The following is an 18,012-nucleotide window of genomic DNA, read 5'->3' as shown; positions in this document are numbered from 1 at the left end:
TTATTTTTCCTCGAGTATGTCAGAGACAAGACCTTCCTTCCTCACTCCCCCTCCCCCTTAAGCAAAGGGCACAGGGCCACACAATTCTCCCTCCCACACCTGGACACCTTCCTTATTTCCCATCCCTCTAGTAATGCTCCTTCCACCAGGCTCAGGGCCCACCTGCGTCAGAAACACTTGATGTGCTTATTAAAGTTTTTCTGCTTACAAACTGACGGAGTTAGACTCTAGATATGGGCCCCAAAGCTGGATTGGAACAAGCTCCCTGGCTAAAGTCTGAGAGCAACTGCGTCTTGTTCTTTAGGATTTGGCTCAATGTTCTCTTTCTTTGATTAATCACCCTTGACTGACCAGCTTTACCATCCAAGAGCATTGACCCGATCTGCAGATCTCTGTATACTTAGTAATACTCATTTATATTGCACAGCCAAACTAGTTTATCTACCTGACTCTCGCTTGCTTGGTGGGGTAGCAGCAGCCCAGCTGCAAGTGATTAATAAAAGCAAATTCAGGTAAATGGAACCAGAATAAAACTAATGGTAGATCTGTTTTATTTATTTGCTTGCTTATTTCTGTAAAGCTATAGTAAAGGTCACCATCTATTGTGGTGTTCAAAGTCTTTTATGCAAAAAAAAAGGATAGAATCATGTTAAATTTTCTCTGTGTTCTCTACTTTATTATACGACAAATCTTGTATTTGTGTTTTAATGGTTCTTTCATACATGCGTTTTTTTATAAGTTGCTTTATTCTTTATGGACGGAGGTGAGATTTTATTTCCACATACTGCACTTTAATGTAAAACAAAATAAAGTAAAGCAGATTTGTGGGTCATCTGCTTTTTTGTTGTTACCCACATTAGTGGTTTTCCCCATTGTATGTAGGAAATGGAGAGTTGATGGAGGGTATCATACTTACCGGACACCGTTTTGTTCATGCTTTCTTGACAGTTTGTCACACAAGCCTAACTATAAGGAGAGATTTCTCCTACTATTATCCCTGAGAAAAGGAATTCATTTTATATTTGAGTCCTTTTAAAGCTTCTCCCATGCAAGCTGTCTCTCAATTACTGGTTAGAATAATAAAGTAGTCTTTGGAGACAACAACTCTTTGGAGTATTATCTTGAATGACCTCCATCGGTGCTGGTTTTGAATGCAACTTGGAGTTACCTGATATGCCACTAAAAAGGAGAGAGAAAGAAATATAATGTAGTGTTGGATGTCATTGTAAACAAGCCACTTAAAGATGTCTTAAAAGCAGGATGTAAGTGGTTATCATGTGGAGAGCGCGGATACACAGCTGTAAGATGAGTTTTGAAGACACCAGCTTGCTTTGTGGCTGAATACTTGTGGCACAGGATAAAATGTTCAGTGACAGTGCTATTCACAGACTCAAAAAGTGCTTTCTTTCAAACAACTCTGTTGGATATGGAGACGGTAAGCTCTGGAAAGTTAAAAGTTATTCTCTTGGTGATGGAGATGCTGCTGATGACTTACATATGAAGGTTGGAACAAAATTGTTTCATGATCTGTGAAGAGTTGAAAATAATTTTTAAGTTGATATACAATTTTATTACAGTATGCGGTTTGAAATTGGTGTGTGTGACTGAATCAATAAGGTCCCCAGTATAAGCAGACCGTTATTTTATCTGCATCTCTAAAAGTTAACACATTCAAGCTGGGTTCAAAATAAGCAAATTTTATTTTTACTTTTAGTGGAATAACCTCCGACATGCCTTTTGGGCACGTGGAAGATTTTGTTTTTTCTTTCTTTCCCACCTGGGTATAAACATCTTGGGAGCAGAGATCCCATCTAAGTACATCTCTGATAAAACCATTACATCACACTCTGGCACTGTTTCTGCTCCTTGTAGATTCTCACGAAATGTTTGCCGTGGATGATGACTGTCGTGGCATTTGTATGCGAGGACAGATTTTGCGGTTTTATTTGTGCAAAACATCCATTGAATTGGTTGAGGCTTTTTTTACAAAGTGTCTTCCCACCTCTCATGCTATATGCAAATTAAAAAGTATATATATATATATATATATAGATTAATTGTATCTAATGAAATAATGTGTTTTTCAGTGGGTTCCTCAAGGAGAGAAGGCGTTCCTGCCCACGTTAATCTGTCTGCATCATCCATGCTAATGATTGCAATGCAATACACATCCAACCCAGGTCAGTGGAAATTCGAGTGGCTTGATTAATTTCAAAAACAATTGTTAAACAAGATATGAAAGGAGTAGGCTAGAAATTCTCATGTGAGAAGAACTCCTCTTGGTGGATAGACCACACTGGAGATGTGTTATAATACAGACTTTTGAGTCAAAATAACTTCCCCTTGTCTTTGTTATTAGCACTAATCTTGCTGGCTCTTGATATATTTAGAATGTTTGGGGACACAATTTTAGGACATTGACTAGAAATTGAATACAAGTGTATAGGCATAAGTTAAATTAGGACTATAAAAATCACTGCGATTCTAATGACTGAAGATAACCTCTGTTAGTATTTTGTGAATTTGCTACTCTAATGCCACACTGGTATCCTTGTGCATAATTTTTTTCACTATATTTCTGATTATTTCCTTAGAATAAATTCATAAAGAGGGATTAAAGAATTAAGGGACTAGAAAAAATTTTAGTAGTCTCATTAGATATATGAAAGTACATTGTAACCTGTCATTGAGTATCGTAAAATTTGTATTGTGTTAGATAGACAAAAAATAATATCTCATTGTTTTGACTTGTATTTCTTCCATAAGTAGTGATGTTGGACAGGTTTCATTTCTATTCATCAGTATAATTACATATGAACTTTGGGAAACTGACCTAAAAAGTGGCTGACTATTGGCATCACATGCAAAGATGTGAACTCCCAGTTTTAATTCTCATTTATTGTTGATTTGGAAAGTGACACTGTTTTCAACCTTCTACTTAATTATATTATAGACAATAATCAAGTTTTTGACACAGGATGAGGAAAAAATGTTTCATTTTTTTAAAAAAGATTATTTGTTTGAGAGAGAGAGCAAGGGTAAGGGGGTAGGAGAGGCAGAGGGAGAGAGAGAGAGTCTCAAGCAGACTCCATGCTAAGTGCAGAGCCTGATGCAGGGCTTGATCCCATGACCCCAAGATCATGACCTGAGCCGAAACCAAGAGTCTGATGCTCAACCAACTGAGCCACTCAGACGGCCCAGAAAAAATGATTAAATCTTTTTTTTTTTTAAAGATTTTATTTATTTATTCGACAGAGATAGAGACAGCCAGCGAGAGAGGGAACACAAGCAGGGGGAGTGGGAGAGGAAGAAGCAGGCTCATAGTGGAGGAGCCTGACGTGGGGCTCGATCCCGTAACGCCGGGATCACGCCCTGAGCCGAAGGCAGACGCTTTAACCGCTGTGCCACCCAGGCGCCCCTCATGTTTAAATCTTAATGCTTCTTCATTTGGAGTGTTACCCTTTAAATATGAAACGCCTTGAGTAATCGAGTCATTGTATGAGTAATTAAAATATATAATTTTTTGGAAGTTCTATCTCATATCTCACTCTGGCTTAAAGGACCCTCAAAATGTCATTTATATTTATTATATGTTATATTCCAAAAACACCCATTATTTGGAGTCTAGTAAGTTGACGTCTCCTCCTGAGGCTTTGGTCCTAATTTCTAAGTTGGGAGGCAGTAAAGCAGGGGGCCTAAAATCATGTACTTTGAGTTTGGAGGTCTGTGGGTTCGTATCTGAGCTCACCAGTAAATTGCCATTTAGTGTTAATGTTGAGCAAGTTTTTTAACTTCCCTAAGATCAAGTTTCCTCATTTCTAAAACAGGAATAATTATTCCTGCAGTGCCTTAAAACGTCGTGAGCATTTGATGAGTTCGGTGTATGTGAAGGGCTAACCTCACATCGTGACGGGCACATTGTAAATGCTCAATAAAGAGCAAAGGAAATCGCTACAATCTGCCATTTTCTTCTTGGAGCTGAATGTTTCCCTGGGAAACCACTATGATCAGCCTGTGTTACTTCTGTTATGTCCAAATCTGTATCTTCATCTGTTCATGGGGGATGTTTGTGGCCCGCTAGTCCATGCTGAAAATTACACTTGGGACCCACAGGTAGTCTTGTGTTGTGGGGAAGTGTTAAGAGTGAGGTGATATCCACCAGGAGGCTCTCAGGGCCCCAATGGTAGGGCTTTTTTGTTTGAATGTTTATTGTGGGAGGCAGCAAGTGGCAGCTTGGTCCTTGTAGCCCATGGTGTATCAGGGGTGGAGCATAGACCTTGTTCAACTAACTGAGTAAGTCTTTTGTTCATGGCTCTGAGCTAGACATTGTGAAAACCACCCAGAAGTATAAGATATGGTGCTTGCTGTGAAGCTTATGTCACATTGGAAACATTAGGCATATTCACATAAATCATTAATTTACAATGTAAGGTAGTATGTGAAAGGTATAAAATAAATACTATAGATAGTATTAATTCTATCTATAAATTATTAGTATTTATATACTAATTATTAAAATAGAGTACTAGTTATTAGTATTCTATCTATAAATTATTAGTATTCTATCTATAAATTACATAGATAGTATTAATTCATAGAGAACTCTATGGATTGAAATGATTAGGAAAAGCTTTGTGCCACTTGAGCAAAGTATGGGTCTTAAAATATGGATAACATTTTGATTGATAGGGTAAGTGGGGCAATCTGGGAGGGCAAGCAGTTTACACAAAGGGACTCTCTAGGTCTGTTCATGGGGCAGTCAGGGGACTGCTGTGAACTGGGTTCATGTATGTGACAGACATGTGGAGAAAGAAAAAGTTGCCAGGAACATCTGTACTTGAGAACTCACTGATGGCTTCAGAACAAAATTCCAATTCCAGAGGACTATTTATATATTCAATAAATAGTCACTGAATAGCTAGTCTGTGCCAGACACTGGAGACATCTGGGTTAGCCAAACAGAACTGACCTCTTCCCCTGCCTCATGAAGCTTATATGGTAGTGGTGGGGGAAGACATGAATTAAATAATTATAAAAGCAGATGTAAAGGGGCGCCTGGGTGGCTCAGTCAGTTAAGCATCCGACTCTTGATTTCAGCTCAGGTCATGATCTCAGGTTCCTAAGATCAAGTCCCGCATCCAGCTCCCTACTGGGCATGGAGCCTGTTTAAGATTCTCTCTTACTCTCTGCCCCTTCCCCCTGCCTCTTTCTCCCTCTCTGAAAAAACAAACAAAAAACAAACAAACAAACAAACAAACAAAAAAACAGAAGAAAGAAAAGGAAAAGAAAAGTAAATGCAAAGTTTCAGATGTGACAAGCTCTTGGAAAGATGTTCTTTGCACAATGAGCCCCTATAAAAGGGGATTTCCTTTTATTGAAGAGGTCAGAGAGGGCTTCTCTGGGGATGTAACCTTTGCTCTGAGGACTGAAGGATGAGTAGCATTGACAAGGACTATGGGGGTGGGGGATTCTGGTAGAAGAGTCTCGTGTCAGAGGGAAGCCTGGCAAGCAGGCGGGACTGAGAGGTTGGTATAGCTGGAGCTTAGAGTAAGGGCTGCCTCATGGAGGTGAGGCTGGGGGCGTCTGTGAGCCAGAACATGCAGGATGTGTGGGCTCTGTCTGGGAGTCCGGTGTTTATCCGAGTCTAATGGGAAGGCATTGGAGGACTTTGTGTGGTTGTGTGTGTGTCACCCCAACCGCAGCTGAGAATGGATTAGAAGGAATAGATGTAGATTGACCCATGAGGAGCCATGTCATTTGTCTGGGCATGTGAAAAAGGCAGGGGTAATTGAGACTGAGAAAAGTATTTAGAAAGTAAAATTGATGGGATTTGATAGCATATCAGATATGGTGAATTTTTGGCTTGCAAAACTGAATGCATGGTGGTTCTATTCATTGAGAAAAGAGACACTGGAAGAAGAAAACCAGGCTTCCGAGGAACACTTACAAATCTGTTTTAGATATCGTGTTTGAGGTGTTTCTGAGACATTTAAGAGGAGATGGCATATGTTGGACTAATACAGTGTTATATGTCAATTATATCTCAGTCAAACTGGGGAAAAACCTCACACATAATCTCAATAATAATTCTATATGTCCAAAACACAAAAGTGCAAGTAAATCAACTTACTTAAAAAAAAAAGAGGCAATGGTAATCAGGAAGTTGTATTATGAGCCGGGAACTCAGTCCAGAGCTATGGGCTAGAGGTAATGAACTTTGAACCTACACATAAGTGTCCAGTGGCCTTTATTAAATTGCATATAGATGGTACCTGAAATTGTATATGAGTGTGAGATTGCTTAGGAGAGAGCACAGAATGAAAAGTGGAGTGGGCTTATGATCAGGCTTTCAGGAACTCCAGCGGATAATGGTCCAGTGGAAGAGGATGAGCTTGCCAGGGAGGCAGAGAGGATGTATCTGTTAGGATGTGTTTGGCTGACTAACAGAAGCTTTGAACTACAAGAACGTTTGTTGTTTACTTTGTTTACTTAGTGGGAAGTCTTACAGATAGCGCCCCAGTATCAGGGGCCTGAGATGGCGCCATTGTGTTTCTCTTGGACTTCCCCCCAGGTTTGCAAGATGGCTGCCATGGTGGGGGTTATTTTATTTTTACACAATCACATCCACAAACAGGTAACAGGATCTATCAGGATAATTAGAGAAAGGCTACTGTTGTGCCTCTTTTATCACAGAGAAAAAATATTTCAGAAGCCCCCCCTCCCAGCAGGTTCTCTCTTAGGTCTTACTGACCAGAACTGAGTCACACAGCCATCCCTAGCTCCAAGGGGCCCTGGGGAAGTGTCTTGCTTTCTGGTCTGTGCATTGGGGGATGGACACGGAAGAAAGGGTTGTTGATAGCAGTTGAGTAGCAACAACAGTGTCTGCTGTAGGTAATAGGAGAGGGTTAGTCATGAAATTGAGGGAAGAGTGTTTTGCAAAGGAGACGGGGTCAGCAGTCCTGAATGCTGCTAAAGGTCAAGTTAGAAGCAGACTAAAGTATGTCCATTGAATTGAATGACATAGAGGTCATCAGTGACTAAGGAGAAACCGACTTCAGGGCTATGACAGGGTTGGATGACAGATTTGGGAAGATATAAAACAGGTATCTAACTAGAGGGAGGTATCTTTTATTCCTAAGTAAACACGGGCAAATCAAAGAAGCTTGCTGTTTCAGAGCTTCTAAGAATTCCTCAACGAGGTGGACTTGGTGCCTGAGAAATGAAAGACTCCCACGCTAATCCATCAGTCTGTCATTTGCTCTCTATGCAAACTTGGGCAAGATAGGAAACTAAGCTAAGTAAGTTTCTTCACTGCAACATGGTGTTTAGGAGATAATATGTGTAAGGCTCTTAGCATAATACCTGACACATAATGAACACTCAATAGATGTTCCTATTAGGCCATTTTTTTTTTCCTGTGTAGTTCTTGATTACACTGATGTAAGTTTATATTATATAATTGTTATTACTAGGGATTGACCTTAATATTTCTTTTGTTAATAAGATGAAGAATCTTAGTAAAAAGCTTGATAAAGTCAAGGCTTACATGATTTTTGAAATGTATGAATGCTATAAGGAAATAAGTAATTTTTTATTCTATTAAAACTTTTTCTTATTTAAAAAATTTTATTATTGAAATATAGCTGACATTTATATTAGTTTCAGGTGTATGACATAATGACTCGACAATTCTGTACATTACTCAGTGCTCACTGTGATAAGTGTGGTCACCTTCTGGCACCATACAATATTATTACCATATTATTGACTGTATTCCCTATGCTGTACTTCTCATCTCCGTGACTTATTCATTTTATAACTGGAAGTTTCTGCCTCTCAATCTACTTCACCTGTTTTGCCTATCCTTTACCCTCCTCCCCTCTGGCACCCACCAGTTCTCTGTATTTATGAGTCTGTTTCTGTTTGTTTGTTTGTTTTGATTTTTAGATTTCATATATAAGTGGAATTATGTGGTATTTGTCTTTCCCTGTCTGACTTATTTCACTTGGTGTAATATCCTCCGGGTCTACCCATGTTGTCACATTAAATGGCAAGATTGCATTCTTTTTTTATGGCTGAGTAATGTTCCACTGTATATATTATATACCACATTTTCTTTATCCATTCAGCTATTGATGGACACTTGGATTGCTTCCATACTTTGGCTATTGTAAATACTGTTGCGATAAACATAGGGTTGCACATATCTTTTTGAATTAGTGTTTTTGTTTTCTTTGGGTAAATACCCAGTAGTGGAATTACTGGATTGTATGGTATTTTTCTATTTTTAACTTTTGGAGGAACCTCCATATTGTTTTCCACAAGGGTTGTACCAATTTACATTCTCAACAACAGTACACAAGTGTTCCTTTTTCTCTACATTCTTAACAACACTTGTCATTTCCTGTCTTTTTGACACTAGCCATTCTGACTGGTATGAGGTCATACCTCATTGTGGTTTTGATTTGCATTTCCCTGATGATTAGTGGTGTTGAGCGTCTTTTCATGTGTCTGTTGGCTATCTGGATGTCTGTTCAGGTCCTCCTGAATAAATAAATAATAATAAATAATCAGATTATTTATTTTTTTTGGTGTTGAATTGTGTAAATTCTTTATATGTTTTGGATATTAGCCCCTTATCAGATATATTACTTGCAAATATATTCTCCCATTTGGTAGGTTGCCTTTTTATTTGTTTATGATTTCCTTTGCTGTGCAAAAGCTTTTTATTTTGATGTGGTCCAAATAGTTTATTTTTGCTTTTGTTTTCCTCCCCTGAGGAGACATACCTATAAATATATGGCAGAGGCCCATGTCCAAGAGATTATTGCTTATGTTTTCTTTTAGAAGTTTTATGGTTTTAGGTCTCACATGTAGGTCTTTAATCCATTTTGAGTTTATTCTTATGTATGGGTAAGATAGTGGTCCAGTTTCATTCTTCTTCTAATTTACTGATTAGATGAAAAGTCATAGTAATATATTTTATTATATCTCAGAGGATTTCATCTGACACAATTCATATTCAAATTATATTTTCTTCCTTACAGTGTATCATTGTCAATTATTGGAATGCCTCATGAAATATAAGCAAGAAGTCTGGAAAGTAAGTTTTGGGCCAAATTTAACTCCTAGGCACAAACTCAATTTATATAATGGACTAAAAATATTTGCCAATTAAAACAGGTCAGATTTATTGATGTCCCATTATTTTGGTGTGGGAGAACCTGGAATTCTTTCCTTCTGGGTTAATTTATTATTTAAAGCAGAAATGATACTTGAAGAACACAGTGACCTGATAGAAAAAGTAATTGGATAGCTCTTATTCTTAGAATTTAACAAATATTGTATTACACGGCAATTTTATTTCATTTGAAATGTTGCTTAAGAACCTGCCTTCTTTCAAATAGGAGAGATGTGGATTGTTAAGAAATGGGTTTTAGAAAAATATTTGAAAAACACAGTGTTTGGCAAACTGGTTCATGCTATCTAAAATCTTCCTTTAACATTATCCCGAGTAGAGAAGGGTTCATTAAAAGACAGTGTAGTTTTGATCTTTACCGGGAGGGGAGGGGAGGTGATTATTTACAGGACCCATAAATAAATAATAAAAAGTCATGTTTTAATATGATCTCATCTGAGAAGCACATCTGGATGGTGAGATGCTGGCAGGGAAAGGAACCCCCAACCCTTCTACTGGAATTTGCACTGCTTTGGTAATGTTGAATGAGCTATTTTCATCTTTATTTGATGATGCTAAGTCCAAGTATGCTTCCTGTTTCCTCTAGGACCTTTTGTATGTGATAGCCTACGGGCCTTCACAGGTGAAACCTCCAGCTGTGCAAATGCTGTTCCATTACTGGCCCAATTTAAAGCCTCCTGGGGCAATAAGTGAATATAGGGGCTTGCAGTACACAGGTAAGAAGGGAATTACCCTGTCATGCCCCATTTTTATTTCTCTTATGCCACACTTGCCTCACTGTCATTATTATTATTATTTAAAAAATCTGGATGGATTATATTTATGTGCCTTTAGCTATTGTCATAAACCCTTTCTGAAGCTGGGTGGTATAAATACATGAATGAAAATTGGTTTCAAAAGCCTCTATGACACCATAGCAAATGGCCCAAGTCTTGGTCTCACTTGCAGTATAGCTGGACTGGGGTCCTAACTATCACTAACCTTAATCAGAGGTGTGAGCAGTGAGTGTTGCTGCAGATTTGCCAGCCATTTGGCAAAACCCCAACTGGCTAATTCTACTCAGATAAGAAGACTTGCATATTCGACATTACCAGTTCATACGCTAAATAAAAAGTAAGTGACCCTGTGAGTCTAGTTGAACAGGAAGAGTCAATAATCAGTGAATATTTGTATAACTAATAACCAAGAAATAAAGACATTGAATTTGAATGTAAAGGCTTATATTTACCAAAAATAAACAAGCATCAGGTCCTATGTGTTGTTTATGTTTACATATTGTAAAATCAAAAAAGGAACCTATGGCTAACGGAGTTTCTGATGCCCCTGACTACCCTCTCCCCCAACTTGGTTGTCTACATATTTTTATGAAAATAGGTGAGGGGGATATTTTGGCAAAGTTAGCTTTTATTCGAGTTATTGTGAGATTGTACACTGATGGTCTGAGAATCTCCTTCTTTCTTGGTATTCCTTGTCTTTCCAAAGGTGATTTGAAGTGGTTCAAAGGGGATTTAATTTAATACAGCTGTCTGATTTATGTTTCTGATTAAAACCAAATGTTAGAGATATTAACACCTGCTTTTTGGGCTTTGATGGTCTTTGGTAGGCTTATTCTAAATTCAGAACAAATAATATTAGCTTTAGTGGTAGCAATAATGTTAATTAAAACAATGAAGTTAAATAGTACCTTTTTAAAAAAATGGATATTGGTATCATTGGTGTTTTAAATTGTGGATAGTAGAGAATGCTTAAGTGTTGCTAAGTGGATAATTTGTAAAAATAGGAAAAAATTTGGAAGCATTAATAAAATAGATGAGATGACTGAAATATTCAACTTTTTCTCAGTAGATCCCTGAAATAAGCATTTACATGATATATGATATATGAATGGGGACCTAGTATCAAATAAAATTTATTTACTTGATAAATATTTGAAGAGTTACTATTATGTGCCAGGCACTATTTCTTGATGATGTAAGAACCGATTCAGAACCAGACCCCATGGAGCTTTGATGGAGATGGAAATTGACTCACTTACTACAAATATTTATGGGGTGTCTGCTATTAGCCAGGTGTTATTCTAAGCACTGAGTGGTCAAGCAATGAAAAAAGGAAAATCACTAATATCTTGGCATGTACATTCCAGTTTTCTGGGAAAGACCAGGAAACCACTTCACAGTGTAGTAAGTACTAAGGTAGAGCAAATACAGAGAGCTGTGGAAATACGCAGCAGGGGCCTCTGAACTCACCCTGGTGGTGGGCGGGTTTGGGGAGGGTTAAATTGTCAAGGAAGGTTCTCAAGTGAGTGACAGGTAAGCTGATACCTGAAAGATAATGCACACTCTGAGTGTCAAAGGGAGAGTGAATCATGAGTGGATAAAATGTAGATTTGAGACAGAAGGAACAGCATGGGTTCAGACTTGGAGGCCAGAGATAGCATGATCCTATTTAGGAACTGAAAAAGGTTATGTGTAGCCAGACAATGGAGTGACAGGGGGAGAGCAGCTAGAGATAAGCAGGAAGCCTGGCAGGGCCTGCAAAGGAGTTGGGATTTTATCCTAACAGCAAAGGGAAACCACGGATAGGTTTTAAAGGAAGAAGTCAACACAATGAGATTTGTCTGTTCAGAATATCCCAGAAGCCTTGCAAACTGACAGTGGCTTCCATTTACTTCTGTGACGGTACCTGCTGGGAAGAGCCAGCAGAACCTGTCTCCCCAGAATAGCTCAGTCTTTCACCTCTTGGCCTACCTGAACAAGATGTCTCTGTCTACCAGCATTCATCCTTCTGTCCATTCTTGTGGTCATACCTCTACCCACTTCCATTCTTTCAACTGTGTGGCATTATGTGCCTGCTACCTGCCAGGCACCGTCCAAGGCCCTGGGGAAGCAACTCTCTTGGAACCCCCATTCTAACTGACCATGGCATTCTGTACAGGACACAAGAGATCACGGGAAAAAATTAATGGTTCTGGTCCATATATTACTATTTATCTAGCACGGGCTGTTTGTCAGACATTGTTCTAGTTGCTTCTATCTCACTTAATATTTTAGCCTTCTCCCAACTGAACACAATTATGGACCAAGCATCCTATTGGGTTTTATAGACATTTTCTCAATTAATCCTGACAAAAATCTTGAGAGGTAGGTTTTCTTATTTCAATGTTACAGGTGATGAGTGGGAACAGAGTTTGAGTGAAATCCTTAAATTCACACAGATAATAAGGGAACACAGCTGAATTTGAACTTAATTTATCTTCATTGAAAACCCACATTTTCCTGTTCTAACAGTATGACATCACTTCTGTCAATTCAGTTCTTTAATTAAACTTTACCTGGAGCATTAGAAATTTTCTACGATGTCTGCACAATAAAAGATGAACTGAAAAGTATCATCAGTATTTAGATGGCACTCCAACTCTAAATATACTTTATTCTTAATAATAAAAATTATATGGATACAGAATTTTATGGGCTTGGAAACTCAAAGATAAAATACTTTCTTAGGGACCAGCCACTTTTGTATGCTTCTTGATTTATTTCTTTTTTAAAAAGTAAAATTATTTTTTTAAAAGGAAACTTTGCTTTTAGAAAAATTATAGAAATATACAAGAAGGAAAAAATACTGCTACCCAGAAATGACCATTGTTAACATTTTGGTATATTTCTCACTAGTTTTTTTGATGCATATTTTAAAACAAAATAGAGTTCATATTGTATATAATTATACAAGGTTTCCCTCCCAAGCTTCTATTGTGACATTTTCAAAATACAGAAAAGGTTAAAGAATAACACTATGAACACACTTATAGCCATGTAGATTTAATTATTGTTAGTAATTAACCATTAGTTTAACTGTACATGTATGTGTATATAAATTATTTATTGCTTTTAAAGCATAATAACATAAGAATAATTATAGCTTCCATGAAGAAGATCAAACAATGGGGATTTGGTAATCTGCAGTATTTGCCTCTTTTGGGCTTATTGTTATTTACCAAGAACAAAAAGTACTTCAATTATTGTGGTCATTAAGTATGAGTCTTAAAGATGCAAAAATTGGAGGAAGTTTCTTGGCAATGGAAACAACCATTACTTTGTTCTATAAAGTTCTGCTTCTGTGGGGGAGTAAGAAATTATTTAGCCTTTTTTGGGTGACTGTGTCTCAACTAGTAAATAATTTAGATCAGCCCCAGTTGTTGTGTAGTTCCTGTATGAACTATGGAACGAAAGATGTGGCACAAGAGATAGATTTCCAGGACAGAGTGCAAACGTGATAAAGAATAACTAAAGATAAGCGCTACCAAGTTAGACTTTGGTCTAGGCTACCAGATATGTAACTTTATATTAGTACTGTGGGATTCTTGAGTTGTATACAAGTACAAAAGGTCTACCTTTTATGTTGTAACTTCTCCATTATTGAGTTCTTGTTTATCTTTTTGTTATTTTATCGCCACAAGCTTTAAAAAGTGTTTTAAACCTTTTCTATTTGTACATTATACACATGTGGAAAAACACACAAATTGTACGTGTACGGGGAACATCCCCCACCATGTCTACCACCATGATTACCTTCCTTTTCTGTCCCAAAGGTAACCACTAAATTGACTTCCAACATCAAAGATTAGGTTTGCCTATTGTTTAATTGTATATAAATAGAATCATACATTATTTATTCGTGTGTGTGTGTGTGTGTGTGTGATTTGTCTGTGGGTTGAGCATAACTGTATTTCATTCATTTTTATTGCTATATGTATTCTACAAAATGAATGTACTACAGTGTATGTATTGATTTTACTACTAATGGATGTTTGGGTTCCTGCTTTTTGGTTATTACATTTAATGCTGCTGTGAACGTCCTTCTATTTCTCTTTTGGTGCATGCATGCACACGTTTCTGCTAGGTGTATGCCTAGGGTGGGATTGCTGGATCAGAGAGTATGCATATAGCTAATTTTTTTTCATCTCCCCCTCCCCTGCTTATATCTATTTTTATTTGTAAGCTGTTTTTCAAAAAGTGTTGTACTAATTTCTACTCCTATTATTAGTATATGGGAGTTCTTTTTGTCTATAAGTCACATTTTGGGCAATGCTTTATTTTCTTCAGAATTTTAGCCATCTTCAAGGGTATGTAGAAGTATCTTACTGTGGTTATAACTTGCATTTCCCTGATTAATGAAATTGAACAATTTTCCATGTATTTATTGGCTATTTGAGTATCTTCTTTATATAGTCTTTGTTAGTAACATATGCTGCAAAATATCTTTTCTTATTTTTTTACTCTGTAAATGACTTTTGATGAGCTGAAGTTCTTATTTTAATGTAATCAAATTAGCAATCTTCTTCTTTATATCCTATCTAAGGAAAACTTTCCCTATGCCAAAGTGATATTATTCTTTGTTATCTTCTAGAATATTTGTTTTTTACCTTGTACATTTAGATTTACCTGAAATTAATTTTTCTGTCTGGTGTGAGGTAAGGGTCAATTATTTTTTTTTTCTCTGTGAATAATCAGTAGACTCAACATCATTTATTGAAAAGATTGTCCTTTTCTTACTGCTCTGTAGTACCATTTTTGTCCTAAATCAAGTGTCTGTTTAAGGATGGTTCTGTTTCTGGATTCGATTCTTTATTTACTTTAATTGGTATATTTTTCCTTTTCCCAAAACTATATTGTCTGAATTAATGTAGTTTAATAATAAAACTATATCCTTTAGTGCAAGTCTTTCTACCTTGTTGTGACTGCTGTTCTTTTCATTGTCTTCTCCCGGCTTTCTCTTCTTCCTGTTCTTTCTCATTCTCCTCCTTATTTTCTTCTTCCTCTTTCAAGATTATTCCTAGCTATTTGCTAAGTTAATGAGTGTGTTAAGTTAAACACACACAGACACACACCTAAACTATTAGGATTTTGACTGAGATTGCTTTGAATCCAGTTTGGGGAACTGACATCGTTATAATATTGAATCTTCCAATCCATATGCTAGAAGTATATCTCATTTATTTTGGCTTTCTTTAGTTTCTTTCAGTGCTGCTTTAGTTTCCTATGTAGATGGCTTGCCTATATCTCACGTAGTGTGTTCCTAGGTATTTATTTTTTGATGTTATTGTCAATGATACATCTTTAAAAAATTACGTTTTCTAATTCTTCATTGGTAGTATGTAGACATGCAATTAATTCTTGTATATTGATCTTGTATCCAGCAACCTTGCTAAATCACTTTTTAATTCTAATAATTTATTTGAAGTCTTAAAAAAAATTTCATGTGTGCAATTATATCATTGCTGAGTAATAGCGGTTTAATGTCTCCTTTTCAGTCCTTACGTCTTTTATGTCTATTGACTTATTGCGCTGGCTAAAACCTCCTGTGCTATGCTGAATTTTAAGTTCCTTCATGGTTTCTTCTTTGACCCATTTAGAAGGATGATGGTTAATTTCTAAACATATGGGGATTTTCCTCGTGAAGTTTTATATTGATTTATAGCTTGATGCCTCTGTGGCCAGACAACATACTTTGAATTATTTCATTCCTTTAACACTTTTTACGCTTTTTTTGGGGTTGAGCCGTGGTCATTTTGTAATGTTCTGTGTGCTTAAAAAAAACCCTTGTATTTGGCAGGTCTTTGATACTGTGTTCTATATATGTCAAATAAAATTTCTTAATTGTGTAGTTCAAATCTTCTGTATCTTTATTGTATTTTTGTCTTTTTCTTCTATTGGTTACCAAGAATAGAATTTAAAAATCTCCTGCTATGTCTGTGGATTTGTGTATTCCTACTTGTAGTTCTAGCAGTATTTGCTGTATAAATTTGAAGGCTGCATACAAATTCAGAATGCAACATATTTCTGGGGAATTGAAACTTTCACCACTATGAAATGTATGTTTTTATCTCTAGTAATGTTTATTTGTGTTAAAATCTACTTTGTCTTAGACGAATATAGCTATGCCAGCTTTCATGAGTGTTTGCATAGTATAACTTTCCACCCTTTTATTTTCAACTATTTTATATTCTTATATTTCGTGTGTGTCTTGTAAGCAGCATGCAGTTCTATATTTTAAACTCAGTTTTCAATTTTTTTGCCTTTTATTTGGAGCACTTAGTTTATATCTGCCTGCCTATCTATCTATCTATCTATCTATCTATCTATCTATCTATCATCTATCTATCAAATTACTGGCATTTTGATTTAAATCCACCATTTTTCTAATTGCATTTTATTTCTTCTGCCTCTTTTGTGTTCCCTATTTTCTCTCCTTTTTGCCTCTTTTGCACTGATTGATCATATTTAAGTATTCTGTCTGTGTTATTGAGTTACTTAGTCTTCTATATTCTCTTAATCATTACCCTAGAGATAATACCATGCATTCTTGATTTATCAGTGTCTACTATAAAATAGTACTCTAACCCTTTCCTGTAAAATGACAGAAGATCTTAACTTTTTTTTGCCCCTCCAAACTTCCATGCTATGCTTTTATGCTCTTTCTGTTTTTTATAATTTTAAAACATGTAATTATTGTTCTTTGAAGTCATTATTCATTCAATATTCTTTTTTCTGGCTTTTTTTTTCTTTTTCTATTTCTAAGCTCCCATTTGGGCTTTATTTATTTTTCCTTAATAATGACCTTCCTATATTTCCTTTAGTGCCCTTCTACTGGGGATATATTTTCTCAGCATTTGTTTGAAAATATCTTTGTTCTGACTTGATTTTTTATTTTTAAAGATTTTATTTATTTATTTATTTTTATTTATTTAACAGAGAGAGAGACAGTGAGAGAGGGAACACAAGCAGGAGGAGTGGGAGAGGAAGAAGCAGGCTCCCAGCGGAGGGGCCTGATGTGGGGCTCGATCCCAGAACTCTGGGATCACGCCCTGAGCATGAAGGCAGACACTTAATGACTGAGCCACCCAGGCGCCCCTGACTTGATTTTTTAAAGCAGTTTTCTCAGTATATAGAATTCTATGGCAGTGATTTTCTTTTCACACTTTGAAGGCATTTCATGATCTTCTCATTTTCATTATTTCTGTTGAGAAGTCAGCTGTCATTGTTGCTCTTTTGAAAGTAAATTGCCTTTCTTTATTTTGAAATTTTTTCTTTAATTTTTTTCTGTTTGGTTTAAATTTAAAAAAATATCTTTCTCCAGTTTTACTGAGAAAGAATTGACGTATCACTGAATAAGTTTAAGGCATACAGCATGATGATTTGATTTACATATATTGTGATTATCATGACAGCTTCAGCTAACATCCATCATCTCATATAGATACAATATAAAGAAAAGAAAGATGAAAAGAAAAAGGAAAAAAAATTCTCCTTGTGATGAGAATGCTTAGGATTTACTCTCTTAACAACTTTCCTATATATCCTATGGCTGTGTTAACTGTAGCCATCATGTTGTACATCACATCCCTAGTGCTTATTTGTCTTATAACTGAAAATTTGAACCTTTTGACCACCTTCCTCCAATGCCCCCTACCCCCACTTTTCACCTCTGGTAACCACATATGATCTCTTTTTCTATGAGGGTTTTTTTTTTTTTTTTTTTTTTTGCAAGATCATATAGTATTCGTCTTTCTCAGTCTGATCTATTTACTTAGCATAATGCCTTCAGGGTCCATCCATGTTGTTGCAAATGATAAGATCTCCTCATTTTTCATGGCTAAATAATATTCCATTGTGTGTGCATATCACAACTTATTTATTCATTCATCCATGATGTACACTTAAGTTGTTTTCATGTCTTAGCTATTGTAAATAATGCTGCAGTAAACATGGGGGATGCAGATATCTTTTTGAGTTAGTGTTTTCATTTCCTTTGGA

The 18,012-nt window shown here is 36.4% G+C and overlaps 1 protein-coding gene across 1 annotated transcript in view; it reads left to right on the top strand.

Moving 5' to 3' along the window:
* UNC79 (unc-79 homolog, NALCN channel complex subunit) overlaps window positions 1-18,012 on the top strand; it is a 212,821-nt gene that overhangs the window by 33,592 nt on the left and 161,217 nt on the right. The window contains exons 5-7 of the mRNA XM_044389950.3: window positions 2,088-2,180; window positions 9,048-9,103; window positions 9,786-9,915. Of these exons, the coding sequence (XP_044245885.2) occupies window positions 2,088-2,180; window positions 9,048-9,103; window positions 9,786-9,915 (279 nt within the window). The remainder of the gene's footprint in view (window positions 1-2,087; window positions 2,181-9,047; window positions 9,104-9,785; window positions 9,916-18,012) is intronic.

This window comes from Ursus arctos, unplaced genomic scaffold (assembly GCF_023065955.2).
Source record: "Ursus arctos isolate Adak ecotype North America unplaced genomic scaffold, UrsArc2.0 scaffold_25, whole genome shotgun sequence".
Taxonomy (NCBI): domain Eukaryota; kingdom Metazoa; phylum Chordata; class Mammalia; order Carnivora; family Ursidae; genus Ursus; species Ursus arctos.
This window is presented reverse-complemented; position numbering and strand designations above follow the sequence as displayed.